General features: G+C 44.4%; 1 protein-coding gene across 1 annotated transcript in view; it reads left to right on the top strand.

Moving 5' to 3' along the window:
- elna (elastin a) overlaps positions 1 to 26,894 on the top strand; it is a 61,124-nt gene that overhangs the window by 23,682 nt on the left and 10,548 nt on the right. The window contains exons 29-71 of the mRNA XM_080844588.1: positions 7,537 to 7,581; positions 7,944 to 8,027; positions 8,292 to 8,345; positions 8,551 to 8,577; positions 9,461 to 9,517; positions 9,739 to 9,810; positions 10,392 to 10,436; positions 10,582 to 10,635; positions 12,023 to 12,052; positions 12,138 to 12,212; positions 13,863 to 13,895; positions 14,013 to 14,075; positions 14,211 to 14,261; positions 14,376 to 14,543; positions 15,033 to 15,083; positions 15,241 to 15,384; positions 16,242 to 16,292; positions 16,450 to 16,593; positions 17,069 to 17,119; positions 17,234 to 17,377; positions 17,930 to 17,980; positions 18,880 to 19,065; positions 19,791 to 19,841; positions 19,992 to 20,135; positions 20,253 to 20,285; positions 20,417 to 20,503; positions 20,899 to 20,931; positions 21,034 to 21,117; positions 21,392 to 21,424; positions 21,538 to 21,582; positions 21,730 to 21,759; positions 21,849 to 21,926; positions 22,421 to 22,459; positions 22,854 to 22,943; positions 23,354 to 23,386; positions 24,565 to 24,618; positions 24,947 to 25,021; positions 25,306 to 25,404; positions 25,540 to 25,569; positions 25,952 to 26,017; positions 26,130 to 26,162; positions 26,295 to 26,342; positions 26,646 to 26,750. Of these exons, the coding sequence (XP_080700714.1) occupies positions 7,537 to 7,581; positions 7,944 to 8,027; positions 8,292 to 8,345; positions 8,551 to 8,577; positions 9,461 to 9,517; positions 9,739 to 9,810; positions 10,392 to 10,436; positions 10,582 to 10,635; positions 12,023 to 12,052; positions 12,138 to 12,212; positions 13,863 to 13,895; positions 14,013 to 14,075; positions 14,211 to 14,261; positions 14,376 to 14,543; positions 15,033 to 15,083; positions 15,241 to 15,384; positions 16,242 to 16,292; positions 16,450 to 16,593; positions 17,069 to 17,119; positions 17,234 to 17,377; positions 17,930 to 17,980; positions 18,880 to 19,065; positions 19,791 to 19,841; positions 19,992 to 20,135; positions 20,253 to 20,285; positions 20,417 to 20,503; positions 20,899 to 20,931; positions 21,034 to 21,117; positions 21,392 to 21,424; positions 21,538 to 21,582; positions 21,730 to 21,759; positions 21,849 to 21,926; positions 22,421 to 22,459; positions 22,854 to 22,943; positions 23,354 to 23,386; positions 24,565 to 24,618; positions 24,947 to 25,021; positions 25,306 to 25,404; positions 25,540 to 25,569; positions 25,952 to 26,017; positions 26,130 to 26,162; positions 26,295 to 26,342; positions 26,646 to 26,750 (2,970 nt within the window). The remainder of the gene's footprint in view (positions 1 to 7,536; positions 7,582 to 7,943; positions 8,028 to 8,291; positions 8,346 to 8,550; positions 8,578 to 9,460; positions 9,518 to 9,738; positions 9,811 to 10,391; positions 10,437 to 10,581; positions 10,636 to 12,022; positions 12,053 to 12,137; positions 12,213 to 13,862; positions 13,896 to 14,012; positions 14,076 to 14,210; positions 14,262 to 14,375; positions 14,544 to 15,032; positions 15,084 to 15,240; positions 15,385 to 16,241; positions 16,293 to 16,449; positions 16,594 to 17,068; positions 17,120 to 17,233; positions 17,378 to 17,929; positions 17,981 to 18,879; positions 19,066 to 19,790; positions 19,842 to 19,991; positions 20,136 to 20,252; positions 20,286 to 20,416; positions 20,504 to 20,898; positions 20,932 to 21,033; positions 21,118 to 21,391; positions 21,425 to 21,537; positions 21,583 to 21,729; positions 21,760 to 21,848; positions 21,927 to 22,420; positions 22,460 to 22,853; positions 22,944 to 23,353; positions 23,387 to 24,564; positions 24,619 to 24,946; positions 25,022 to 25,305; positions 25,405 to 25,539; positions 25,570 to 25,951; positions 26,018 to 26,129; positions 26,163 to 26,294; positions 26,343 to 26,645; positions 26,751 to 26,894) is intronic.

Genomic DNA, 26,894 nt, shown 5'->3' with positions numbered 1-26,894 from the left:
GCATTCGTGCCGATCTAATTGGATTAATTGTAACGTAGCTGGGAGCCTCGGTGTAGAAACCTCAGTGTAAAAAAGGCTGGGTCGTAGCCCTGAGACAAATGCACGCAGCTGTGCTCTTGGACGGGAGACATGAATGTTGCCGTCGCTGCCGAACAGACGCCGCGTTCCTGTTTGGCTTCATCGAAAAAGTAAGGGGGGAAACAAGGTGAGAGAGAGCAGGAAAGAGAGGGAGGGGGAAACAGGAAGATAAAGTGCAAGAGGGGAGAGGCGAAAGAAACAAAGAGAATGAGAAAGAGGGGGAAAGACAGACAGACGGACGGAGAGACGCAGCCAGGCAGATGAGCAACGGAAGATGGCCGGGGTGCACAGAGAGCACATGTGCTTCTCGTTACCAGCCTCAGACCTGTCCTCCAGGCACTCGCCGCTGGCCCCTGATTGTGAATAATAGCCTGTCCTCACAGAGGGAGCGCTCAGTGACAGACCCCCCCCCCCCCCACCTACAAACCCCCAAGCCTCCCCCGCATCTTCGGCCTCTTCCCCCTTTCTCTCATCCCCCTGGAACCGACTGTCACCCATGGGGGGTTTAGATGCGCCTGGGACCGGGGAAGCTGAAACTGGAAACCGTGAGGGAAAGTTTTCATATTAAAGAGGCTTAGGCGTACAATTTAGCGTAGATTAGCTCTGTGAAGCCATTGTTTGTTTTCCCTTTTGTGAATTCCGCCCCGCTCCCCACGCACCCTGTGTGTCTTTTTTCCCTCCTCTTTTCTTTCGCATCGACACAGGGAGCCATTATTTCTCTCAGGGTTGTGCTTTTATGCTTTCATTATGGAGCAAAGTTGAAGTACCTTGCTCTGGGGTACAGACGCTAGAGTTAAACCTCCATGCTGTTGATTCTGTGGCCAGCTTCTTTGTAGCGCTTGCCAACCTCTCTGGACAGACAGTGCTTTCTTAGGTCACATTTGCAGGGAGACTAATGTGTTGTTTATGGATTGATGAGAGAAATGTTATCCACATACTCAGGCATCTCTTGTTCTTTGGCAAGAACTTCCCCCTGTATGGTCAGTGTTAAAATATTCTTGTTCTTATTCAGAGTACACCCATGCGTTACCCTACCCTTGGGAAATTAGGTTATGGATTATTTAATTTTCACAGATGACGCCAATTAGATACATATAAACCCCCCATATTATAGATCACCATGATCTGACTATGATTATGCACACAGATTATAATTATAACAAATATCAGAGGGACTCTGTTTAAAATGTAACATCTGGACTACACAAAATGTACAATGAACCTAGTATGTCCTCAGATGTCCTCTTACTCTCTAGAATAATCTCATTATTTATACTTGTACAATTCTCTACTTCCCAACAAAATGTTTCCCTTCCTTTGCAGTTCTGCAGTTATTATCCTTTAGTCTTAATAGAACTCTGTATCCTACCAAGTTAGAAAAAGGTGATGGTCTATCAAGATGCCAAATCTAAGCACTCCTACCGAGAGGTGGCGGCAGCTTCGTCCATGGCATCAGGATGAAAGGCTTTTAGTTTTTTTTACTCGAGGCCCTATTTCAGGGCTCGACGCTGAGCGGCTTCGTTGTAATTGGCAAGAGTCTCGGGTTTATCCTGCGGGGACAGAGGTGGAAAAACGGATTTTTTTTAAAACAGTGTGTCTTTTCACGTCAGTTGAAATGTAAGACACCGCCACGTCTACCAGCGAATGAGTCATTTTTTTTTTATCTGTTTATTTATCAGTTTGTAGACTTGACTTGTCAGAAAGGTATTCAGCAGGCAAGTGGCTCATGCATATGCGTACCATCTGGGGAGTGTAACTCTCAGTGCCAACTTCACATACCACAGCAGCTGGCTTTTTTATTGATAGATTTTCTCTTTCTTTTTTTTTTTGGTTGTGGGTGAATGATGTGCACCCTATCTGTTCCTTAAGACATTATAAATAATCGAAATAAATGAGGAGATATTTGTGGCTTGCCTCTCTGCCAGAGTAAAGTACTGGGTAGTCAGTGCGAGTAATGTGTCTGCGTTCCTTAGGGAGGAGGGCAAGACCTGGGTGTGCCCTTGGCTGCATTTGGAGCGAGATGAGCAGAATTTCACACCTTAAGAGAGTGATTAGTAAGCACACAAACGTCCAGTGGAGGATCTCCTCAAAACTATCCGACACAAAAAGTAAAAAAAATAAATAAATAGTAGCCTCAGAGCTAAAGCTAGGAGTTTGCCTATTAGTACATGTGTAAAATGGCCGTCGACACGCTGATATGTCAGCGAACCAACAAAGCTGTCACGAGTTAGACAGAAAACCAGAATGGCATGTTAACAAGCATCTTGGTTTCATGGTGGAGGGCATTTATAGCAGTTGTGTTTCTGTTTCTGACCACTGCCTTCAGCGGGCCAATAATGGCCTACTGTGATGGAGGCTGTGGGAGACGTCAGGCGGACCGGCTCTGCTCGGCTCGGTGGCATTGCTGTAATCCACATGAGGGTAATGGCTCATTTTACACAGGCCCTGTTAATGGGAGCCATTCGCAGAGTGGTGTGGGCTCACTCTCTCTGGGCTGTCTCTCTGTGCCAGGCTTTATAAACCGTGTAAGGCACGCATTAACATCGTAACTGAGGAACACACAAAAGCGATTCAGGATTGCTCCCCCCCCCCCCCCCGCCCCCCCTCTCTCTGTGGTGCCCCAAAACAGCCCCCCCTTCATTATGATGCTTGCAATCATTGAACATGACAGTGAAAAAGAAAAAGGGGGGCGGGAGGGCTTAAGGCAGCGCTCCGACTTTTGCTCTGGAGGCACAAGCTCTAGCTGGGCCATACAAGCACACACACACACACACAAACCTTAGCAAACCAGCTGTTTGACAGCCACCCCATCTCCTCACCGCTCTCTATGGGTCAAAGTGTTGGAACGTGTCATTAACTGTGTCAGCGGTTCACAGATGGAGGGAGAGAAGGGTGAGAAGAAAGAAAAACCACAAAGCAAGGCTGCTCAGGCTCAAAAAGACGTGCTGCGTTGTCACTGCGTAAGTGCTTAATCACTCCAGTGTGTGGAGAGACCAGCTCGCACGGCTCGAGCACGTCTGAAGCTGGACGTGATAAGAGTCAGGGAGGTCAGCTATTTGTGGGCAAAAAACGAGTGCTGGTAATGTAGCACAAATACATGCATCGACTCATATATCACCTATATCTGCTCTTGCGCACGTGTCCAAAGAACTCCATGACCTTTGAATCAAGGGCGTCCAATGTGTTTAGCAAAATACTCCGATCCGAAGCACTGCGCTTCTCCGATGTCCCGCAAAGTTGTATATACTGGAAAACATCGTGTTCCTCTCTTGTACACGCATCTATAATTAGTACGTCAATTTGCAATAGGAAATACCAATACTTTAACAAGTGTATGGCTGAGGCCGTTAAAATTCACTCATTGTGATTACAGGCTCATGCTTTAAACCCGCTGAGTGTGACTTTCTGGGGACTTGTGACACTTTTAGTCACAAAGAACATCTGTGTCATTTTGGCGTGTGTGGACTATTTAAGTCTGGTCCTTGCATACTACAATGCCCGATTGTTCATCAGTCATCTGGCCCTCAAGCATGCTGCAGAGTGATTGTAATAGAATAATCACCGAAGAAAATCAGAGCTTTATAACAAAAATGAACAGCAAAGTCATGTTTTCATGAAGCATCATTTGCTTTCACATTCAGCTGTTTTTCTGTTCTGTCGGCCATGACTGACTGGCAACCTGATTGTTGTGTCGAAGTTGTGTACCCCCTGAGCCACAGTTGATTGAGCAAGAATAGCTCTCTGTTGTACAGATGGACCTCAGGGAACGAAGCAACGGCGGGAGCCAGGCTGTGGTGGTTTGCTCCACGCTTGGCTCGCGGAGCAGCCTGATACGATGATTCATGGACACGAGCGCTGTGTGTGTCGTTATTGTTCCCCCCCTCGGGTCCCTCGGGCTGGCAGGAGTCCTCATGTTGATTGCCATGACTGTGGGCGTCTTTGGGAAGATTGGGTGGAGGTGGAGGGGTTCGGGGGTGGTGGTTGGTGGGGCCGGTGGAGAGGGATAGAGTGCAGCAACACAGAGAGAGAGATCCCAGAGATGGGCCGGGGCCTCACCGTGCGCCCTCAGATCCCAGCGGCCCTCTAGCCGGCTCCCTGTGGCTAGAGTCGGTCGCATGGATGGCGGCCATGGAATTCTCCGCTCTCTTAAATTCAATCCTTCACCAGCTCCAGCTGTTCCAGAAGAAAGCCTGGGGTTGGGGTGGAGGTCTGGAGGGAGGTGGGAGAGGGGAGATATGGCTCCAGTGTCTTCACTCTCTCTCTCTCTCTCTCCCTCTCTCTCTCTTCCTCTCTCTCTCTCTCTATCTCCCTCTCTCCCTCTCTCTCTCTCTCTCTCTTTCTCTCTCCCTCTGTTCCAGAAGAAAGCCTGGGGTTGGGGTGGGGGTCTGGAGGGAGGTGGGAGAGGGGAGATATGGCTCCAGTGTCTTCACTCTTGGCTCGGTCTGCTAAGAGCTTTTAACACTTCAGGGCTGGTCTGCTGGTCAACGAGACTGGATAGCACTGAAGGGATGAGCGCGGGCAATATCAAGTGCCAAATTCCTATCGATGTGTGTGTAGCCCATCCAGATCCATAAGAAAAGAATGAAAGAGCCTCCTTAACCAAAGCAGAGGTTACAGGGGTAGACACAATTCGTTGAATTTATAGCTTTGTGTTTTTGCTCTGGGGGTCTGGAGTATTTGCAAAACTAACAACAGCAGATCCAGTGCCATTTTGTTAAATTCAAGCAGCCCATACAGACATACAGCTGATTGGAATGTAATAAACCAAGATAGTTCCAAATCACCCAATTAGTTGCAATAGCAGTTGTTGCTTACTTTTTTAAATGTCAATCACAGGGACCATCAAAGTGTGACTGTGGCTGATGTTGATGATCCAAGTTCACACTGGGTGTATCCTGGCTTAATTTACAGCACCCAATGCTCTGTTCCATACTTTGCGTTCTGCTGTAAATGAAATGGCATCCCTCACATCACCGGATAACAGAGAATGTATTGGATAATAAAGAGCGCACCTTGTGAAAGGAGCTTAATACCTTTTACTATTGCGGAGGAAAGTATGGTTCATACCGAGTCCGATCAGCCACCTCATGATGCATTGGGAAAACGTTAGCGTCTACTTTCAGCTGTTTCTTGTCTCTGTTGTGTTGTAAAACAAGGAATCCCTGAGTGGCGGTTGCTCCAGGCGTACAGGTCCTGCCATCTTTTGTTACAGAGCATTTCAGGAGTTATATCCTGCTGTGTGTGTGTGTGTCACGTTAAAAAAAAAGCAGTCTTGTCTTTGGCCAGGACTTGACACTGAAGGAATCGAAGAACTCTTCAGCCAGAGCTCAAGCAGTTAATCAAACTAAACATGGGAGCTGTGCAGTTGAAAAATGAGCACTATCACATTTAAGGTCAAAGCGTCAAATAGCCATGGGAGTACCTCATTCAAACAACTAGCCCAAAAGCAAATGTGCAGTGCGGTGCAAACACCCTGTTATCTCGAAAACGCACCGCTTCAGTTAACGAGGTCAGGGGATCTTTGGGACAGGACTCAGAAACAAACGAAGCAGACGCGGACTCCAATCCATCCATGACTGTTCTGGAATGGAGTCTCTCTTTCTCTCCTCACTTATCTGTCTGTCTGACTGATCGACGTTCGGATGAATAACTATCAGCATCTGTCTCGTGTCAGGGCTCTCTGAGAGCTGCATGCGGCCCCCTTGCTGTGAGTTCCATCCTGAGCGCAGGTGGGCTCTTTTGATTGACAGGTAACTCCTGTCCACTCCAAGTGGCCTTCACAGAAAAAAAGAAAAAAGAAAAAGAAACGAACAGCGCTGGCTGCCAGTGAGACATTCCATCCAGGCTTGGCTAGGTCTCGCAGCAGACTCCCCCAGGAGTTGTTGCCGCTGCTGCCCGCCCCACGTGGGAGTCCTGAGCGAGGGGTTATCAGCCTGCCGTTCAGATCAGCCAATTGCGCGTTTAGCTAACGGCAGAGTAGCCTGTCTAAGCGGCCCCTCACCACGTGCCTGGAATGCATCGCTCTGATATCTCCACCCAAGAATATGGTGTTGAGATGTGTCTCTGTTGAAGTGCACTTGCAGTTACAACTTTTCCATATAGGCCTTCTGTATAATGTGAATGTATATTTAAATACAGGCCTGTATATTTTTAACTTACTTAGATAAAGCTGTGAAGCAACTCCTCCTCTTTGGGAAAAACATACATTTCTTTAATTCTGGTGGTTATCGTGAACTTTGATGTTTCTCTGTTCCAAGTCTCCAGGGTGGTGGATGTCTAGACGTTGGCAAGGGTGCACTCAGATTTGTGGAGAAAGGTGCATTATACGTGCCCCCCCCCCCTACACAACATGTACGCTTACATACCGCACAGCTCACAGGCCCTTTGCCTTCTTGTCAGGGTATCTTTTAGTAAAAGAACTCCACCCCTGCCCTATTAATCCCCCAATGTGCCTCCACTCTGCTCCCCTCTGCCAAAAGCTGCTATTAATTTTCCATTTCCAAGTCATGCTACTGCAACTTTTTGGTTCAGATTCCCCCCGGCACCTGGCTCTGAGCATTATCACCGCAGATTTATGAATTGGTCTTGCTCGGGGTCGTGTTGTCCCCTCCAGGGTGTACGTTTTTATGCTGTGGAGTCGAAACCCAAAACGAAAAAAAAAAAAAACTCCAGCACATGTGAGGCTTCTGTATAACAAATACGACAAAAAAGCTGAACAGAACCAGTGTCTCATGGGCCTGGAATGTGTCATGCTTACAGTACAGCGGTCACCTTCTGCTCTCGAACTTCCAGCCATCTGGAAGAGGTTCAGACCCCAGCCCCTCTGCATGCAGAGTGTTTTAATACATTTCCTTTCTGCTCATGGCCAGAGTGCAGAGTGCAGTGGTGTGGCAGGATGGGCCTGTTGCAGACAAATTGCAGGTGAGGTAAGCGAGATGGCGAGGGGTTGACCGGTCTTCTGTTCTGCTGTTTCGTCTGCGCGAATGTGTCGTCTCTTTCTCACACCCCGCCCATGAGTGAAGCGCACGATGCCAAACTTTAGCTGTTGGCTCACCCAAATCATCACAATGGTGAAAGGTGCATCTTAGCAAAAGACAAACCGTGGTTTCCCCTTTTTGGTTTTTGGCTTCTTTTCCTTTCCCTGCCATACGCCACAGACTGCAGTCTTAAACACACACACTCACCCTGGGAGATGTTTGAGTTTGGTCAGCAGTGTTTTGGCAAGCCTGAATCTCCACCAGAGGCCCAGCAGAGAGGCCTTCCCAGGCAGTTAGTCATACAGCTGAAGTGCTCCCCCTGGTGGTGGTAGACTGATCCTGCAGCCTGTTGAAACAGCAGCTAAGCGGGTCTGGAATGACAAAGACATCCCGGCTCCTGTAATATGTCTGGCATGCCCACAGCTTCCTGGTATTTGGTGTTTCTCTGACCTCTTGTTTCCTCTCTTTCCGCTCTGGTCAGGTTACGGAAATCTTGGAGGCCTCGGAGGTGGTTACAGGCCAGGAGGTGATTGATTGATTGATTGATTGATTGATTGATTGAATGATTGATTAAATAGCAGAAACTGCTTTAGCATTCATTCAGCATTGTTTTTGTCCTAGCAACTTTTCTTTCTGTTGGGCTGCTAAAATCGCCTAACGAAATGTCCTTGGGATGTGAAAATTGATAGGACTGATGGATACTTACATAGATTTCTAAACACAAACTATTGACCAGATGAAACTTGAAGATCACAATAATAAAAAATGCACACTAAAAATGCATCCCAAATATGCTTCATATCATAAATAATACATGTTAAGTTATGTCAATGAAAGAATATGATAATCTCCTGTGTAATTTTGTCAACTTGACTGGTCTTACCCCAGCTGGTTATGGCGGCTATGGAGGTGGAGGCTACAACCCCTATGGTGGCTTCTTCCCTGGACTGGGAGCAGGTGGGCAGAAGGCTGGTGAGTCTGGAGAAAGATGTGTCTGACTTTAAATGGGACACCTGGATGGAGAGCTGTCAAACTACAAATCAATAAATCAGTCATAACACATAGTATGTACTGTGTATATACATACATACCTACCGGTACATGTACTCATATATATATACTCAATACAATGTGCAGTACAGTGTGCAATGTCACTGAGCCATATACTTATTAGTATCAATAAAGGATGTTATTGCTGGTGTGTAATGCTGGTGTCCTACGCCTCCACAATGTCAGGTCCCGGAGGTGGTGGTGGTGGTTTACCAGGAGGAGGAGCAGTCCCTGGTGGAGGTGAGTATAAAGTATTAGCTAGGACTTTTACTTTAACTTATATCTTATTACTTCAGATCTACATGAAGGCATATAACACAAACATACTGTACATTAGGTATTTTTCTATCCCTGCTCAGGTATTTTTTAGTAAGATGTAAAATTGTGTTCCTAACTGAGTATATATTGTAACCTTATATCAATATATTTGTTCTTTTTTTTACAGGAGCTGGTGGCAAACCTGGAAAAGGAGGTTCAGTGACCTTTATGATTTATCATTAAAATACTGGTCACCATGTCATTGTAAACAAGTTTATTCATGTACTAGAAAGAGCCTTGGCTCAGCTTAGCGTCTCCTACATGCTTGGGAATGGAAAGGTATTCAGTTGGTTGCAATCTGCAGCCTCACCACTAGATGCCACCACGTCCTACAGACTGTACCTTTAAACCAATGATAACAGCTTTGACTTGTTTGGCAGCATATCCAACTATGTCCTTGTACTCTATTTTGACGGCATGTCAAATAACAAGTGGATCAAAGACAGAATTGCAGATAAAAGCCTCTTTCAGACCAGCATTACAGCTGCTGCCCTAGATGTTTTGTGTGAGAGCCCTGGTCTGAGGAGTTTCAGCGCATTACTTCAGTATTTCCTAAGACGATGCTGGAAGTGCTGCTACACTGTGAGGGATTTCAGCTCGATAGAGAGCTTAAGGGAAATAGGAACCAATACTTTGAAGCTACTGCTGCCAAACGTTTCAGACCAGAGCCCACAGCTCATTTCCTTGCTCTGGACCTGGAAAGGCCAATAAGGCATGCCATGAGAAGAAAAGGCAAAGCAGAACCATTTGTGTTTTGTTAGCCCAATGTCATGCAGTGCAATAATCGTCTTTCCATCATGAAGCTCGTTTTAAAGCTATTGTGCGTCTATGGTTGAACTGTTGTATATCTTATGTGACAGCCCTCCTCTCTCCTGAAGTATTCCTAAGAAGTGTGTGTGTGTGTGTGTGTGTGTGTGTGTGTGTGTGTGTGTGTGTGTGTGTGTGTGTGTGTGTGTGTGTGTGTGTGTGTGTGTGTGTGTGTGTGTGTGTGTGTGTGTGTGTGTGTGTGTTTGTGTGTGTGTGTGTTTGTGTTTAAGGACCTGGTGCAGGAGGAACTCCAACAGGGCCAGGTGCTGGTGGCACAGGATCAGAGTGTAAGACAGAGCTGGCCAGCCAGATCACTTCATAAAAAACAGCGATGATCACACACACACACACACACACACACACACACTCATTCATAGCTCTAATCAAATCAAGTTGTGCTTAGACTATACACATGCCTGAATATGTTTCATATCAAAGACCTATTACCATGCCATACTAGCCATGACCCATAGTGTGTGTTTCCAACTGACGCTCTTTGTCCCATCAGATCCAGGCATCCCACAGACTGGCGTGCCCGGGGGAGGTGCTGGAGGGAAGAGTGGTCAGAAGGGGGTACCAGGTGCAGACTTCAATTCAATTCAATTCAATTCAATTCAATTCAATTCAATTCAGTTCAGTTCAGTTCAGTTCAGTTCAGTTCAGTTCAGTTCAGTTCAGTTCAGTTCAGTTCAGTTCAGTTCAGTTCAGTTCAGTTCAGTTCAGTTCAGTTCAGTTCAATTCAATTCAATTTCAAAGCAGATTTTTTTTGGCATGGTCATTCATGTACAGTAATGATTTTAGTGCATCAATGAGGTTTAAAAGGGGTTTAAATGTTAGCCTTACTAGTTTTCTGTTAGGGAGCTGAATTAGTTCAAACTCCACATCCCAAGCAGATTGGGGATAGTATATTAGTCTTCAACTTTTGCACGCCCCTACCTCTGCCAAGCGGTTATTTCTTGACATTCTTTTACTACTTCTAGTTAGTTTTTGAATGTTTTCTACTTAAATTCCCACATATAGCACCTCTAAGAATGAATGACTTTCTCTGTGTCTGTCTGTGGGTTTGTGTGTATTCTGCCCGCCTATGCAATTCGTTTGTTGGGGCAGCTGAAGTTCCTTTAGACTCGGTTAATGCTTCTCCATTAAACTCATTTTTAACAGGTGTTGGCGTGCCAGGACCTTACCAGGGCAGTGTGCCTGGACAAGGTATGTTGTGTACTTTGATAGGACTGATGCTGTCAAGCTGATCAGGAATTTAAACAAATTAATGCACCAGTTCAGTTTTGTTCTTTTTTTCTAGGCACATGTGCCAGCTTATTTAAGATATTAATACTGATGTCAAATTTTGCAGGGTATGGGGTGCTTCCTGGTGTTGCAACAGGGACTGGAATCAACCCAAAGTCTGGTAATTTATGCCTCATGTTTTCAGTTTGAGTTCATAACACTGTCATCTCTCAGAGATGAAGCTTTATTAAAGAAAAAATATATCTTTGTTTTTCTATACTTTCATATCAAATTCATTAAAGAACCAGATCCTGACAAAACCAACAAAATTCTTCCTAACCTCATACTGGGAAAACTAAGTAAATCTGACCAGCTGGTCTGTGCCAGTAGGAAACACAAAATGTCACCCAAGTGCTGTCATGGTGCTTTGATGGTGAAAAGTACTGACTGGAAATATGAAATCATATTGTCTCATGCGGCTACACTTCTACACTATATAGTTACACAGAGAAAGGCAAGCTGCAGTGTCAGGCATATATCACCTGAAGCTGTTCAAATGGCAAGTCATTTACCAGCATGTGGTCAAACAGAGAATTAAATACAGTACATTATCCAAAATACAGTATCCAAAGAAAATTGTTTGGGTGGGGATCTATCCAGACAGCTCAGCAGACGATGCCAATACATGCACAGACACAAAAGCACTTGTATCGTGATCTGCTTTACAGCCTATAGGAGGGTATTAACTGTATGATTGGCTGTTTGTGCACACTGCAATGCAGAAAGGACACGCAAATACCTTATGCTCCAGAGGTGATAGCTTTGTCAGCCTATGGAACTAGTGCTCCTTAGCCAGCTTTGAGAGACCACAAGCGATGCAAAGGCAAATTTAGTATTTGCACACAATACACTGCCTTCTATGACACTGACATGAGGTTCATTCAAATTCAGAAAAAGTAAAAGAATGGACATTAGTTAACCGAAACGGACACTGAAAACTGTTGTGAACTGATTCTCAGGTCATGGCTGAATGCTAACAATGCATAGCGATGATAAAATAGTAGCGCTGTAGTGAAATATATCTTATGACATGTACGTACAGTATATGAAGACTAACTGACTACGCTTGGATCACTGGGATGTTGTCTATGTTCCCACGAGGCAACTTGTTGAATTGTCACTTGATTGGCGCTTTTGTGTTTGGAGTGCTGCTGCCGAGAGATGCCGTCATGTCCGTTGTTTTTGAGGCCACCTAGTTTTTTAGCATTTGAGGGATATTTGTAGAAATCCGACATCTGTTTTTGAGCAGCCATGTTGTAAACTACTTGTCACTCGTGAATGTTTGTGAATTACTTGTCTTTTCAACAAATGCAGTCACCTGAGGATCGTTTGTCCGACTAAAATAACATTTCCATCGCCTAGCCAGACTATCATTAATTACTTGGAAAAATAGCCTGCATTACAAATACTGACATGACCAAAGCGTGGAAATTGTTCCTGACATGTTGACATTTGATGGTATGTTTGTTTGACGCTCTGAAGTAATAAGCCATTTCTTTGATTTGCAGCTGGTACAGGACAAGCAGGCCCAGGAGCAGGTATACTTATTCAAGTCAAAAGAGCATTTACTCAGTGCAAAAGTTTCAGATCATTGACCAATATAATTGTGGGGCTTTGTTGCAGGTGGCCGTGGGTATGGTGGTCCGATGCAACCTGGAGTATTTCATGGATATCCACTCAAGTCTCCCAAACAGCCAGGTACACTTGTTTTCACCCTGCTGATGTAATGTGCATGTCAATGTCTGTACAGAGTGAACTGAAGGAAGCAGACGGTTCCCACTTGGAACATTCTAGATGTGTTCGGTTGCACTGTTAGACTACATGACTGTAATGGTATCCACTTATTACATTACCATATTCGTTCTTGATGGTGCAACAATACATGTTTCAAATTCGTACGCAATCATTTTATCATTTTATTGCTATCATGAGAAGAGGCCTGGCTTTTAAATAACTATAATTTGTGAGTTGCCTTAGTTTTTAAAGCCACCTTGATGTCACATCATGCATATGTTGCAAACCACAGACACTAAGTATTTATGTGTTTTTTTTTACTGTAAACCGTCCATTGCAGTATATATCCACCCATTGTATAGGCTTGAGCCCCATTATGGACTAATGCGGTTCTATGGGTACCAGCCAAAGGTTATGTATGGTGCGTCTATCTGAAAGCGCAATATTGGTGTATGTATTTATCTCTTTCTGAGGCCATTTCCATCATCTGAGAGGTTGGAACTCTTGTGTTTACAGGAATAAGTTCAAATAAATTCCTTGATGGGATTGGGCGGTGGCCTCATAATTAGAACGATACATGCCATCAAAATAATTCCCAGTAAATAGCTGACAGAGGCCTACTAAACCCTGACCCTGACATCCTTCATAGAGGCACATCCTTCCCTTTCCTGTAAGGGGCTGATAGAATGGAACACCTGGGACAGAAACCCAGATGACTTGTACCTTAGAGACCACAGTTTATATCAATATCTGATCTATTGCTAAATTCATAGAGACAAGTTTAGAGTATTATTGATTGAGTATTATTATTGATTGAAGTACTGATAACTTAAAATGGCATGTGAAATGTTTAGGCAATGATGATTGTTATAAAGGTATTTAGCATGCAGGGGTCGTAATGAAACTCATGTGTGCACAAGCTTCAACGACAGGCACAGAATTAGACGTTACAACTCGGGTTTAAGAATAGCCCCTTGTTGAGTTTAATGAAGCGAAGAGTCATTCTGAATTGTTTTGTTTTTGTAGGTACTGTTAATCATCATTAGGCTGTGATTAGCAAGGCATGAAACCCAGGATAAGGGATTAACCCATGTCAATACTGGCATTAATAATTAAAATGTGGTGTTACAGCAATGAAGGATACCTCAACCAGAAATGATTTCCAGTGTTTGAGCGCTTCACCAATTAAGGAAGAGTAATGGAATTCCATAGTGCGTTCCATAATTGCAATTTGATTGCAGTCTCGGATTGGATTGGATTCTTGGAGCTTGCAGCCTCTTACAGGAATGACTGAGTGATGTGCAGCTACAGCCATTTTATTTATTTAATGCTTTGAGCTTCAGACTATATCACTAAAATGGGATCACAATGAAATACGTTTTTTTTTTCATTGTTTTATATCCGTCCTTTGTGCCAGATATACCACACAAAGTCATCTGTTAGTTACTTTAAGAGTAATAGTAGAATTTACTTAATACAAATAACATGTAGTTGTAAGTTTATATAGCTCTGTTAACCCTTCCTGACTGGAGGCAAACTGCAAACTCTGCCATTTATGTATAGATAAAGTATGTTATATGCAAACATGTAACAGTTCTTGACTTTATTCCCCAGGCTCTCCTTATGCTGGTGGCAAGCAGCCATATGGTACAGTGCGCTTGTCTTTTTTACTATTCATCCCACTGTTATGAGATTGAAGGAAACCAGATGCTTGAAATGATATCTTTGTTGGCGACGTGTCAACATTTCTGTTCTGTGTATTAGGCTATGGTGGCTTTGGAGGCGGAGGTGGAGCAGGGACTAAGCCTGGGTACCCTACAGGAACTGGTAAGTATGAAGCAGAGGTGTTGTCAATAAGAGAGCTTTGCAATGTACTATCACACAGGTAAAAACTGTATTTTACTATATGAATGTGTATTTTGCATTCTCTCTGTTGAACTGCCATTGCTGTTTCATCTGCAGGAGTAGGAACATTGGGTACTGCACAAGCACAATCCAAAGCTGCTAAATATGGTAATAAGGGATTTATTGTCATTTTAATCCTTTTGGAAATGTGACTGGGTATCAAGTATCAAGGTCCACTGTACACGTTAAGGTGTTGAAGTGGTGTGCTCTCTAATCCTGCAGGTGCTGCTGGTGGTGCAGGCCAAGTCCCTGGTGCAGGAGGTGCCTACCCTGGAGCAGTCCCTGGTGCAGGAGGTGCTTACCCTGGAGCAGGAGGTGCCTACCCTGGTGCAGGAGGTGCTTACCCTGGAGCAGGAGGTGCTTACCCAGGAGCAGTCCCTGGTGCTGGAGGTCAGATCATTTAGTAATGCAGTCATTGCTCTCCTGAACTAGTCGTCTTTCTGAGATGCTTTTGAATCTGTAGTAAACGTCCACCGAGGTGTCCTGTTACTTAGACCGAGGCGAAGAACTTTACAACACAAAGCTGTTTCCTCCACCAAGACCATTAATTATGTATAACAGGACATCTCAATGCATGCATACATTGTCCATAAAGGCAACATTTGGTTCTGTTTGAAAAAAAAAAGGCAGTCTGTGAAGGTTGCGGAAACTACTTTGTTTAGTCACGGACCATGATAGCGTTGGCTAGTTTGCTTGGTTACAGTTGATTCCACTGTTGCGAGACTCCTTTAGCTTAGTTACTGTTTCTGAGTGTTGTCACTAAGAGAGCTTTGCAATGTACCATCACACAAGTAGAGACCATATTTTACTATATGAATGTGTGTTTTGCTATCTCTTTGTTGAACTGCCATTGCGGTTTCATCTGCCTTTAATCTACAGGAGCAGGACCATACGGTGCATCTCAAGCGCAGGCTAAAGCTGCTAAATATGGTAACTAGGAATTTATTGTCATTTTAATCCTATTGGAAATATAACTGGGTATCAAGTATCAAGACCATTTCAACCCTTCACCACCAGTTATACCCTCATATCAGAGGTCCACTGTACAGGTTAAGGTGCTGAAGTGGTGTGCTCTCTAATCCTGTAGGTGCTGCTGGTGGTCAAGCTGGTGCAGGCCAAGTCCCTGGTGCAGGAGGTGCTTACCCTGGAGCAGGAGGTGCCTACCCTGGAGCAGGAGGTGCCTACCCTGGAGCAGGAGGCGCTTACCCTGGAGCAGTCCCAGGTGCTGGAGGTCAGAGAATTTAGTAATGCAGTCATTGCTCTATCCTCAACTAGTCTTCTTACTGAGTTGCTTTTGAATATGTAGTTCACTCTGTACGTGAGGGATAATGGCAGCCGATGTGTCCTGTTACTTAGACTGAGGCGAAGAACTTCACAACGCAAAGGCGTTTCCTCCAACAAGACCATTGATTTAGGGTGACCAGACGTTCTCTTTTACCCGGACGAGACCTAAAAAATGTGTCTGGCAAGGATTCCAACATTTTTCGGGATTTTCCCTCGTCGGATATTTGCGTTTCTCTGGGTCCTTCACAAACTAGTTTTTATGCCCTTATAAGTTTTGGAAAGGGTATCTCCCTTACGTTCCACCTTCTGTCGTGAGCTCTGACTGAAGATAGAACTGTCATTGGTCGACTGCCCTCTCAGTGTTGCCAGATGCACAATAATTATCCTCCAAAGACTATATTTTTGAGCATTTGGTACGATACTTCGCCATTTCCAATCTGGCAACACTGTGCACCTTGCTGCTTCCACTAGTTGCATTGTTTGCAACACAACAGCACATGACATCTGCATGTGGAAAATATGTCAAAAACTTCGTCACAGGGAAGGGGGCGGGGTCATCTGTATGCTATACACTACCACGCCCCCTCCCCCAGACTAAGTATCGGCTAGTTTGCTTGGTTACAGTTGATTCCACGGTTGCTAAGCATACTCCCTTAGTTTAGTAACTGTTTCTGAGTGTTGTCACTAAGAGAGCTTTGCAATGTACCATCACACAAGTAGAGACCGTATTTTACTATATGAATGTGTATTTTGCTTTCCCTCTGTTGAACTGCCATTGCTGTTTCATCTGCCTTTAATCTACAGGAGCAGGACCATACGGTGCATCTCAAGCGCAGGCCAAAGCTGCTAAATATGGTAACTAGGAATTTATTGTCATTTTAATCCTATTGGAAATATAACTGGGTATCAAGTATCAAGACCATTTCAACCCTTCACCACCAGTGATCCCCTCATATCAGAGGTCCACTGTACAGGTTAAGGTGCTGAAGTGGTGTGCTCTCTAATCCTTTAGGTGCTGCTGGTGGTCTGGCTGGTGCAGGCCAAGTCCCTGGTGCAGGAGGTGCTTACCCTGGAGCAGGAGGTGCTTACCCTGGAGCAGGAGGTGCTTACCCTGGAGCAGGAGGTGCTTACCCTGGAGCAGTCCCTGGTGCTGGAGGTCAGATAATTTAGTAATGCAGTCATTGCTCTATCCTCAACTAGTCTTCTTACTGAGTTGCTTTTGAATCTGTAGTTCACTCTGTACGTGAGGGATAATGGCCTCCGAGGTGTCCGGTCACTCAGACCGAGGCGATGAACTCCACAACGCAAAGACGTTTCCTCCACAAAGACCATTCATTATGTATAACAGGACATCTCAATGCATGCATGAAATGGCCAAAATGGGAACATTTGGTTCTCTTTAAAAAATAAGGCAGTCTGCGAAGGTTGCGTCTGGCCAGTTTGTTTGGTTACAGTTGATTCCACTGTTGCTAAGCGAGACTCCTTTAGCTTAGTTACTGTTTCTGAGTTTTGTCTATAAGAGAGCTTTGCAATGTACCATCACACAAGTAAAGGCCATATATTACTATATGAATCGGTATCTTTCTCTCTGTTGAACTGCCATTGCTGTTTCATCTGCCATTAATCTACAGGAGCAGGGCCATACGGTGCATCTCAAGCGCAGGCCAAAGCTGCTAAATATGGTAATTAGGGATTAATTGTTATTTTAATCCTTTTGGAAATGTAACTGGGTATCAAGTATCAAAGTCCACTGTACAGGTTAAGGTGCTGAAGTGGTGTGCTCTCTAATCCTGTAGGTGCTGCTGGTGGTCTGGCTGGTGCAGGCCAAGTCCCTGGTGCAGGAGGTGCTTACCCTGGAGCAGGAGGTGCTTACCCTGGAGCAGGAGGTGCCTACCCTGGAGCAGGAGGTGCCTACCCTGGAGCAGTCCCTGGTGCTGGAGGTCAGATCATTTAATAATGCAGTCATTGCTCTATCCTCAACTAGTCTTACTGAGTTGCTTTTGAAAACGTAGTAAACTCTGTACGTGAGGGATAACGGCCGCCGAGGTGTCCTGTTACTTAGACCGAGGTGAAGAACTCCACAATGCAAAGACATTTCCTCCACAAAGACCATTCATTATGTATAACAGGACATATCAATGCATGCATGAAATGGCCAAAAAAGGAACATTTGGTTCTGTTTAAAAAATAAGGCAACATGTGAAGGTTGCAGTACTACTTTGTAGGGGTGGGAATCTCTTGGCACTTCACGATATGGATTCCGATTCAGTGAAGTATGCAGTACAACTTTATTAAGACACGGACCAGGATAACGTTGGCTAGTTTGCTTGGTTACAGTTGATTCCACGGTTGCTAAGCATACTCCTTTAGTTTCGTTACTGTTTCTTCTACTGTTTCTTCTTCTTCTTTTACCGTATTTCACTATATGAATGTGTGTTTTCCTTTCCCTCTGTTGTACTGCCATTGCTGTTTCATCTGCCTTTAATCTACAGGAGCAGGACCATACGGTGCATCACAAGCACAGGCCAAAGCTGCTAAATATGGTAATTAGGGATTTATTGTCATTTTAATCCTATTGCAAATGTAACTGGGTATCAAGTATCAAGACCAGGGCTGTCAAAGTTAAAGCATTAATCTATGAAATAATTTTGGCAGAGATAAATGCGATAAAATATTTTAACGCAGTTAACGCAAGTTTGTTTACTTCTGGTGTGCGTTGACCCTGTAACAAAATCGCTGCGTGCCTGCAGTCAGTTAGATAGGAGAGACTGAGACAGTAGTGGAAGATGGAGAGAGCTGAGGGATTGTTGAGCAGAAAGTTTCTGTTTAAGAGGCAAAATGACGGAACAATCGACAAAACTAAAGTTGAACGTAGCATTTGTCAAGCTGAATATAGCTATCACAGAAGCAGCACGTCTTTAAGTTATCACCTTAAAGCAAAGCACCCGACAGAAAGCAGTCCTAGGTTAGATGGTCGCGACTTTTCTTGGAAAATAACTAGACCAGTCCGTGAAAAGGTTACCAACGCTGTAGCAGTTTGGGTTGCCGGTGACTGTCGGCCAATCAACATAGTTGAAGACGGTAGGCTGACCGGATTGCTTCAGGGGACAATTCTTACGATTTACCGTGTCTCACAAACATTCCTTGTATGACGCCTAGAGAGCATTAAACAACATTGTCTAAGATACACACTGTCTGACGTGATTACTTGTTCATTTATAAAATGTAGTCTTTAGAAGAAAAACAAACTTTTAATCGCGATTAATCTTGATTAATACATTTAAAAATGTGAAATTAATTAATTCTTTTTTTTTTTTTTTTTTGTATTTATTGACAGCCCTAATCAAGACCATTTTAATACTTCCCCACCAGTGATCCCCTCATATCAGAGGGCCACTGTACAGGTTAAGGTGCTGAAGTGGTGTGCTCTCTAATCCTGTAGGTGCTGCTGGTGGTCTGGGTGGTGCAGGCCAAGTCCCTGGTGCAGGAGGTGCCTACCCTGGAGCAGGAGGTGCCTACCCTGGAGCAGGAGGTGCCTACCCTGGAGCAGGAGGCGCTTACCCTGGAGCAGGAGGTGCCTACCCTGGAGCAGGAGGCGCTTACCCTGGAGCAGTCCCTGGTGCTGGAGGTCAGAGAATTTAGTAATGCAGTCATTGCTCTATCCTCAACTAGTCTTCTTACTGAGTTGCTTTTGAATCTGTAGTAAACTCTGTACGTGAGGGATAACGGCCACCGAGGTGTTCTGTTACTCAGACCGCAAAGACGTTTCCTCCACAAAGACCATTCATTTTGTATAACAGGACATCTCAATGCATGCATGAATTGTCCATAAAGGGAACATTTGGTTCTGTTTAAAAAGAAGGTCACCTGTGAAGTTAGCAGTAGTACTTTGTTTAGTCACGGACCAGGATAACGTGGGGTAGTTTGCTTGTTTACAGTTGATTCCACTGTTGCTAAGCGCGACTCCTTTAGCTAAGGGTGACCAGACGTCCTGTTTAACCCCGACATGTCCTCTTTTCAAGACCTAAAAAATGCATCCGGCAGGGATTCCAAATCATCCGGGATTTTGCCTTATTGGATATTTGTGTTTCTCTGGGTCTTTCACAAACTAGTTTTAGCAGGCAGGGTCATCTGTATGCTATACACTACCACGGCCCCTCCCCCGCAACAAAGTGTCCTCTTTTTCACAGACTCAAATATGGTCACCCTACTTTGGCTTAGTAACTGTTTCTGAGTGTTGTCACTTAGAGAGCTTTGCAATGTACCATCACACAAGTATAGACCATATGAATGTACATTTTGCTTTCTCTCTGTTGAACTGCCATTGCTGTTTCATCTGCCTTTAATCTACAGGAGCAGGACCATACGGTGCATCACAAGCGCAGGCCAAAGCTGCTAAATATGGTAATTAGGGATTTATTGTCATTTTAATCCTTTTGGAAATGGTATCAAGTATCAAGACCATTTCAACCCTTCCCCACCAGTGATCCCCTCATATCAGAGGTCCACTGTACAGGTTAAGGTGCTGAAGTGGTGTGCTCTCTAATCCTGTAGGTGCTGCTGGTGGTCTGGGTGGTGCAGGCCAAGTCCCTGGTGCAGGAGGTGCCTACCCTGGAGCAGGAGGTGCCTACCCTGGAGCAGGAGGCGCTTACCCTGGAGCAGGAGGTGCTTACCCTGGAGCAGTCCCTGGTGCTGGAGGTCAGATCATTTAATAATGCAGTCTTCTTACTGAGTTGCTTTTGAATCTGTAGTAAACTCTGTAAATGAGGGATAGTTGCTGTAATGATTCTAACTTTATGTTCACTTCTATTCTAGCCTATGGAGCTGGTGCGAAACCACCCAAATATGGTAAATAATCAGACCGCTAATCAAACATGGCTGTTCTTGAATATATTGTGGGATGATATTGCTGTTGGTGGCTGAATGGTCGGTGGTAGCTCCTGAAGCATGGTGGCAGTGTCTGTATTTGTTCTCCTTAGGTGGTGCTGGACTGGTCCCAGGTGGTGCTGGTGTAGTGGGTGGAACAGGAGGAATACCTGGAACTGGAGTTGTACCTGGAGCTGGAGGTATATAAATCTAGTGGGGGGGAAGTAGTTTTCTTCAGGGACCCTGACTACTGGTACCCTGACTAGAGGTACCCTGACTAGAAACATACACAAAAACTCATGGTCATGTATTCACTTCATCACACACACGCACGCACGCACGCACGCACGCACGCACGCACGCACGCACGCACGCACGCACGCACGCACGCACGCACGCACACACACACACACACACACACACACACACACACACACACACACACACACACACACACACACACACACACACACACACACACACACACACACACACACACACACACACACACACACAAGCGCGCGCTCTTTGTACGTTGATAGTTGCTGTAATGATTTGACAACCAAAATGATCTACTGCTTCTGTGTCTCTCCAGGATATCCAGGAGGAGTCAAACCTCCTAAATATGGTGAATATCCTTTCCCATCTAATGAAGACACAGAGGACAGGGCCGATATTAAATAACGTCCCCTCTCCGGTGTCTTCATAAATATGTGGTGTCTTGTGTTAGGAGCTGGAGCTGGAGCTGGAGCCGGAGCTGGAGCCGGAGTCGTACCAGGGGTAGGACAAGGAGTAGCACCAGGGGCCGGAGGAGGTACGTGAATTCAGAATGATCCCAATTTTAAAGTCTAGGACTTTTTTCTTTTTTTTTACCTGTGCCATCACATCCCATTTAATACATTACAGATGTTGGCATACTTAAGCAGGTGCTGATACTTAGACTGATGAATATGCAACAGCAATCGGTTCTCGTCTCTTAGTTCCACTATCCATTCTCTGAAGAAGACACAAAATAAAGTAGTTGTTGGCATGACATGTAAAAGACTTGACCAATGAGTCACTGACCAAAGTGACTCTTTCTATTTCAGCATATCCAGGTGGTGCCAAGCCTCCTAAATATGGTGAGAATATTTTTATGAGTTTGACATTGATTCAGAAATATTAGCAAAAGCATTTGGCCCAGACATTCTAATGGTGTTTGGCATGGTTTTGAATAAATGTTTTGGTGTACCAGGTTGGCAACCAAGTTGGTCGCCAGGGGCACTTCGTTGGGCAGGAGGTAGTTAGAAGTTAAACATTGTGATTGAAAGTCACCACATGAGACGAGGGATTGCACAGGATGTGAAAGGATGTGTTGTTAGTGCAACTACATGTTATCAGGCTGATGAGAGCTTCTTTCATTGTATTTCTCTCTTTTGTTTTCCAGGGTATCCTGCGGCCACCAATCCTCTCTATGGTACCACTTTTCGATTCCTTTACGCCGCCTTGTCTGCATATTAAGAATGCTTTTAGTTTAAAATAGCTGAATGCTTACCGTGTTTCTAGGTGCGGGTGGTGGGGTGCCCGGCGGGTATGGCCAGGTGCCAGGTGCCTACCCAGGTGGCGCGTATGCAGGGCCAGGGGGTAAGTTGGCATTGTGAATGGCACATCTGGACTAACAAGAAAAAATAGAAAAGCGTGAAAATAGCTCTGGCGTTTCACCAGCTCTAATGACACCCCCTTAGCGAGGAAACCTCTTAGGCCGTATAAACAAACCTATAGCTGATCTTTTCCTCTTTCGCAGTCACCGTATTCAGTCCAGCGCTAGCCAATGCAGCACATGTGTGGATTATGATGTCAGGGTGAAACGTGCTTTGCCATGTATAAAAGTTCTTTCCAGTTCACGTGGGACACGGCCAAATGCAACTTAGCGCTAAATCAAAATGTCAGTGAAACTACTCTTGGCAAGTGGGCTGTAAATATTTTAAATTAAAAGGACAGGTCTTGAGAAATGTATGTTTGAAATGGTAGACCCTGCTTGGTAATGTGCCGTGGTAATGATGCCTTACTCTTTGATATGTGAGCGAGGGCTGTTTGTGGCCTGCTACCGTGATTGACAGGCACATTTGTCCTTACAGGCTATGGTGCAGGGGCTGGCGCTAAACCTCCAAAGTATGGTATGATCATTACTCCTCTTAAGTAAATCACTCACAGGGATCACAAAGTAGTCTTATGCTAAGTTGTGTCATTACACTGCTTACAAATGTTAAAAGTCAAAGTTACAGTAAGTATACAATGCCAATTTGACACAATTCAAGAAAAGCTTGCATGTGACATTGAGAGGTTTTGCCACTTTTGGAGGTCCCTAACCAATAGCACGAAGAAATTACCGTTTCCTGTTTTAGAATAAAAATAGTTACTGTAAGTTATAATCTTGATAATGTCCCTGTATTGTGACTTGTCCATACTCTATGATGTGTGTATTTATTGCAAAGACCTGCTGTCCCTGTATTGTGACTTGTCCATACTCTATGATGTGTGTATTTACTGCAAAGACCTGCTGTGCCATAGGTGTGGCAGGAGGGGCTGGAGGGGCTGGAGGCGTCCCAGGAGCAGGCAGCGTGACGGGGCTGGGCGGGGTGCCGGGAGCAGGGGCTGGAGGTCTGTCAGCAGCTCCTTATAAAGTCTTTAAGTCCGCATAGCAACAAATGAAAAGTCATGCTGCGTGATGTTGCATGGCTTTATAAAAGACTGTTGAATAACCTGTGTAAATAAGACTGTCAGCTGGCCAACAAAGAGAGGGTGTGGGCAATGCTGGCTGCTTAACAAAATGATCTTGATGAAATGGATGATGAAATCTTTCTGTCAAGTATGGAGGAATACCCTGAGGAAATTATTTCTGCTTAACATGAAGGCTGCTTGTAGATCCATGTGAAGTAAAAACATCAATAGTTGCTACTAACTTTTCAGGCAGAAGTATCCTTGATATGGACCAACAAAAGCATGAGACATCGGTGTGTTTTGGACAAGCAATTAAGCAATTATGCCTGTTGTTGTTATTTTTTCTATAGGGTACCCAGCTGGCGCTAAAGCTCTTAAGTATGGTGAGTATTCCCTACAACTTTTTCATATGGCAGACGGATATATCCCAACTCCACAATTTTGATATATTATATATATATCCACAAGATTCGATATAACAAATGTTTTACGTCATTCACAATGAAACACAATCATTATACTTTTTTGATATGTAAATACAACAAAATTGCTATTCATCACATTGTGAATACAATAAACTGTAAACTGTTTGGTAAAAGCATAACTTGGAAAAAATGATATGGTGTATGTATAATGCCTTTATGCAGTAATTCATTTCAGATTTTTCTTTTTTTTTTTTTAAATGGCTCATGCTCATGCAGTGACAGTTTATATAACAAAGGGTGTATCCATTCCAGACCTAATTTTCTGGCCTTAAATCATTGTGCATGTCAAATATTTACTCAACTGTTGATTGGAAATGTTGTCAGCTCTTTTCAGCAAATGACATAATGAATGTCAAATAACCCAGTTCAAGTCTTGTCTTTATCACCGCCTTTGTAGCCAGCCATAGCACAACTCAACTAGAATTAAATTCAAATAAATAGCTTAAAGGCACAGTCCTTGATCCTGGTGAACGATTGTTGATACCTAAATTCAACAGCCAAATACATCCCTCCCTTCAGTGCTCCCGAAGCAACTCTCTCAATTGGCTGGAATAGTGCAGTGCTCCTTCCCATTTACAGAGCCTGGACTGTGTATGAGGCACAGGAGGTTTCTTTAAGGCCGTGAGGAGAAAAATTAGCAGAATTGAACCAAAAAAGTGCGTTGGGTTGTGATCGAGGGCAGCACCTTGAAACGCTGTAGAACACCGCAGGGTCATTTCACCACAGATAGATAGGTAGATAGATGGATAGATAGATAGATAGATAGATAGATAGATAGATAGATAGATAGATAGATAGATAGATAGATAGATAGATAGATAGATAGATAGATAGATAGATAGATAGATAGATGGATACTTTATTGATCCTGAGGGAAATTAAGGTCATCCAGTAGCTTACACTTAACTCACAAACATACAAACATGAATCACAATAAACACAATACACACAATACACATAGGGTGAACGTGTACACAGGGAGTGGGGTGTTTACAGGTACAGGATAGATCTGGCCCTATATAACAAGTGTGGGAACTGGGAACGGGAACGTGACATTCCTGCTTGTTTGTTCACAGGTGCAGCTGGCGCGGGTGCAGGGCCTGGGGCAGTGCCAGGAGGCGGGTATGGAGGTGAGGGCACACACTCTGCACATACTCCGCACAGCACACACTGTGTTCCCACGCCTGGGTGCATAGATGGACCTGTCACTTTACAGTCTGTGAAAATATATCCCAGACCAACACACAGGAAATGGTTCAGTGTAACCCATGTGCATGGCATGCATTGTGTCCTCCCCAGTCTGTGACTCATAGCCCATTTAGCCCCTTTTCCAGCGTGATCATGAGAAGGCAAACACTGCAAGTCATTTAAAAGTAGAAGTCGAAACACGAAAGAATCACCCCTACAGGTCTACACAGGAGAACCCACTGAATAGCTCATGATTTCTCTTTGTCACAGTGCCAGGGGCCGGCTATGGGGTACCTGGCGGTGCAGGGGCAGGCTATGGAGCTGGAGCTAAACCGCCCAAATATGGCAAGTTGTGAATTTATATATTATCAAAACTATTATTTTTACAGACATCCTGTTAAATGCATATGAAGTCAACTTGGAATATATCTGGAGTTTATCATTATCAACATACATTAACTGGCTAAAATGTGTACATCTTTGATAAAGTATTGATTAAAAGAAGACAAATGTGCAAATGTACTTAAAAAAACACATTGTCATCACAGTGCTGTGAGGATGGTTCTCTTCATGCTACACTGAAGTAGCCATGGCATCACTTACGTATGCGGTACTGCCTCTGTGTACAGGTGTGCATGGCGGTGCCGGGACAGCCCCTGGAGCAGGCGTAGTGGGTGGGGCAGGAGTAGTGCCAGGGGCAGGAACTGGGCTCGTACCTGGAGCTGGAGGTACAGTTCAGTGCAGCACAATGCAGTTCAATACAATACCATTTAGCCTGCCTATTGGATAGCTCCACACTGGAAGTGATATCTATAACATATATCATAACTTGACATTACAAATTGTCTTTTACTAAATTGTAGGGTTTGCTGGAAGTAAAGCAGCCAAATACGGTGAGATATTCTGACTGTTTTTTTTTAAGTGCATTGCATTCAAGCAGAATGTTGCCCTTTAACAGTTAGGGCTCTGTAGGTGTAAAGCAACATAAAGCATCCATATTTCCAGGAAAATAACTATACTAAAAGCCTTGGCTTAACATTATGGCTAATTATAACACGGGTAGATGAAATCAAGCATTCTGATTGGTTGAGAGTGAGTCCCGGGGTGTACTGTCTTGAGCGATAATGTACTGTACCCCCTGTTTACATTTACCTGAGCGTTCCATATCAGTGCGCACTCAAAATAACAGTAGATTTCGAAATCGAATCAAGATGGCGGCGTCTTGGGAGCCTGTTAGTGGGAAATACTAACCTTATGGCTAAATAACCTCTACAGGTGTCCCAGGAGGGGTAGGAGCAGGACTGGGAGGAACTGGAACTGGAGTGGTTCCAGGAGCTGGAGGTCAGTGGTTCTCCATCATGTGAAGAAATGTACCATCGTACTGCACACAACTAAGAGTGGATGCATAACACCGCTTACTTACAGCATAGCTAATCTGTTGCTTGTACTGCAGGCTACCCGGGAGGTGTGAAACCGCCAAAATATGGTAAGAATCTGTCAAGAATTTTAACGAGATCTGAGCACGGTTACTGACACACTGAACACATTATCTTAAAGGTTCCAGTTTACTGTGCTTCACCCAGATTACTAATAAAAAACGGCATTTTTTTCTTCAAAGGTCCAGTTCCCGGAGGTTCGCCGGTGCCAGGTGCTGGTGCAGGAACAGGTGCAGTGCCGGGGGGGGAGTGGGTACTGTGCCGGGGGGGGGGGGGGGGGGGGGGGGGGGGCAGAGCAGAAAGCTTTGCTGCATGCACCCAAGCATTTTTACTTTAAAAAAATAACTAAAATAAAATTGACAGACACTTAAACAAAGCAGAAAAAACTTAAACTTAAAGAAAAAAAGAGAGAAATTGATGGAATTCTTTGATACGCAAAGACCACCAAGATCATCCATCACTCATTGTTCTCAAGCCAAGTACAGGTACTTCAGTAGGTGGGCAGGGTTGCATTGAGATGTGCTGTGTTGCAGGAGTGCCACCTGGTACTGGGATCACAGGCACTGGTGTGCCAGGGGCCACAGCTGGTACAGGTGTGGGTTTCATACCCGGAGGAACCGGAGTGCCACCTATTCCAGGTACGCTACCTAAATTCTATTATTCTATATGTATAGTACCAGTCAAAAGTTTGGACACTCCTTTGATTTACTTTTATTATTTTTTAGATTGTAGATTAATACTGAAGAAATTTAGAGTACAAAAGAACAGGTGGGTCCAAACTT

Source organism: Sprattus sprattus, assembly GCF_963457725.1.
Source record: "Sprattus sprattus genome assembly, chromosome: 9".
Classification (NCBI taxonomy): domain Eukaryota; kingdom Metazoa; phylum Chordata; class Actinopteri; order Clupeiformes; family Clupeidae; genus Sprattus; species Sprattus sprattus.
Note: the sequence above shows the minus strand (reverse complement) of the source record. Positions and strands in the feature narration are given on the sequence as shown.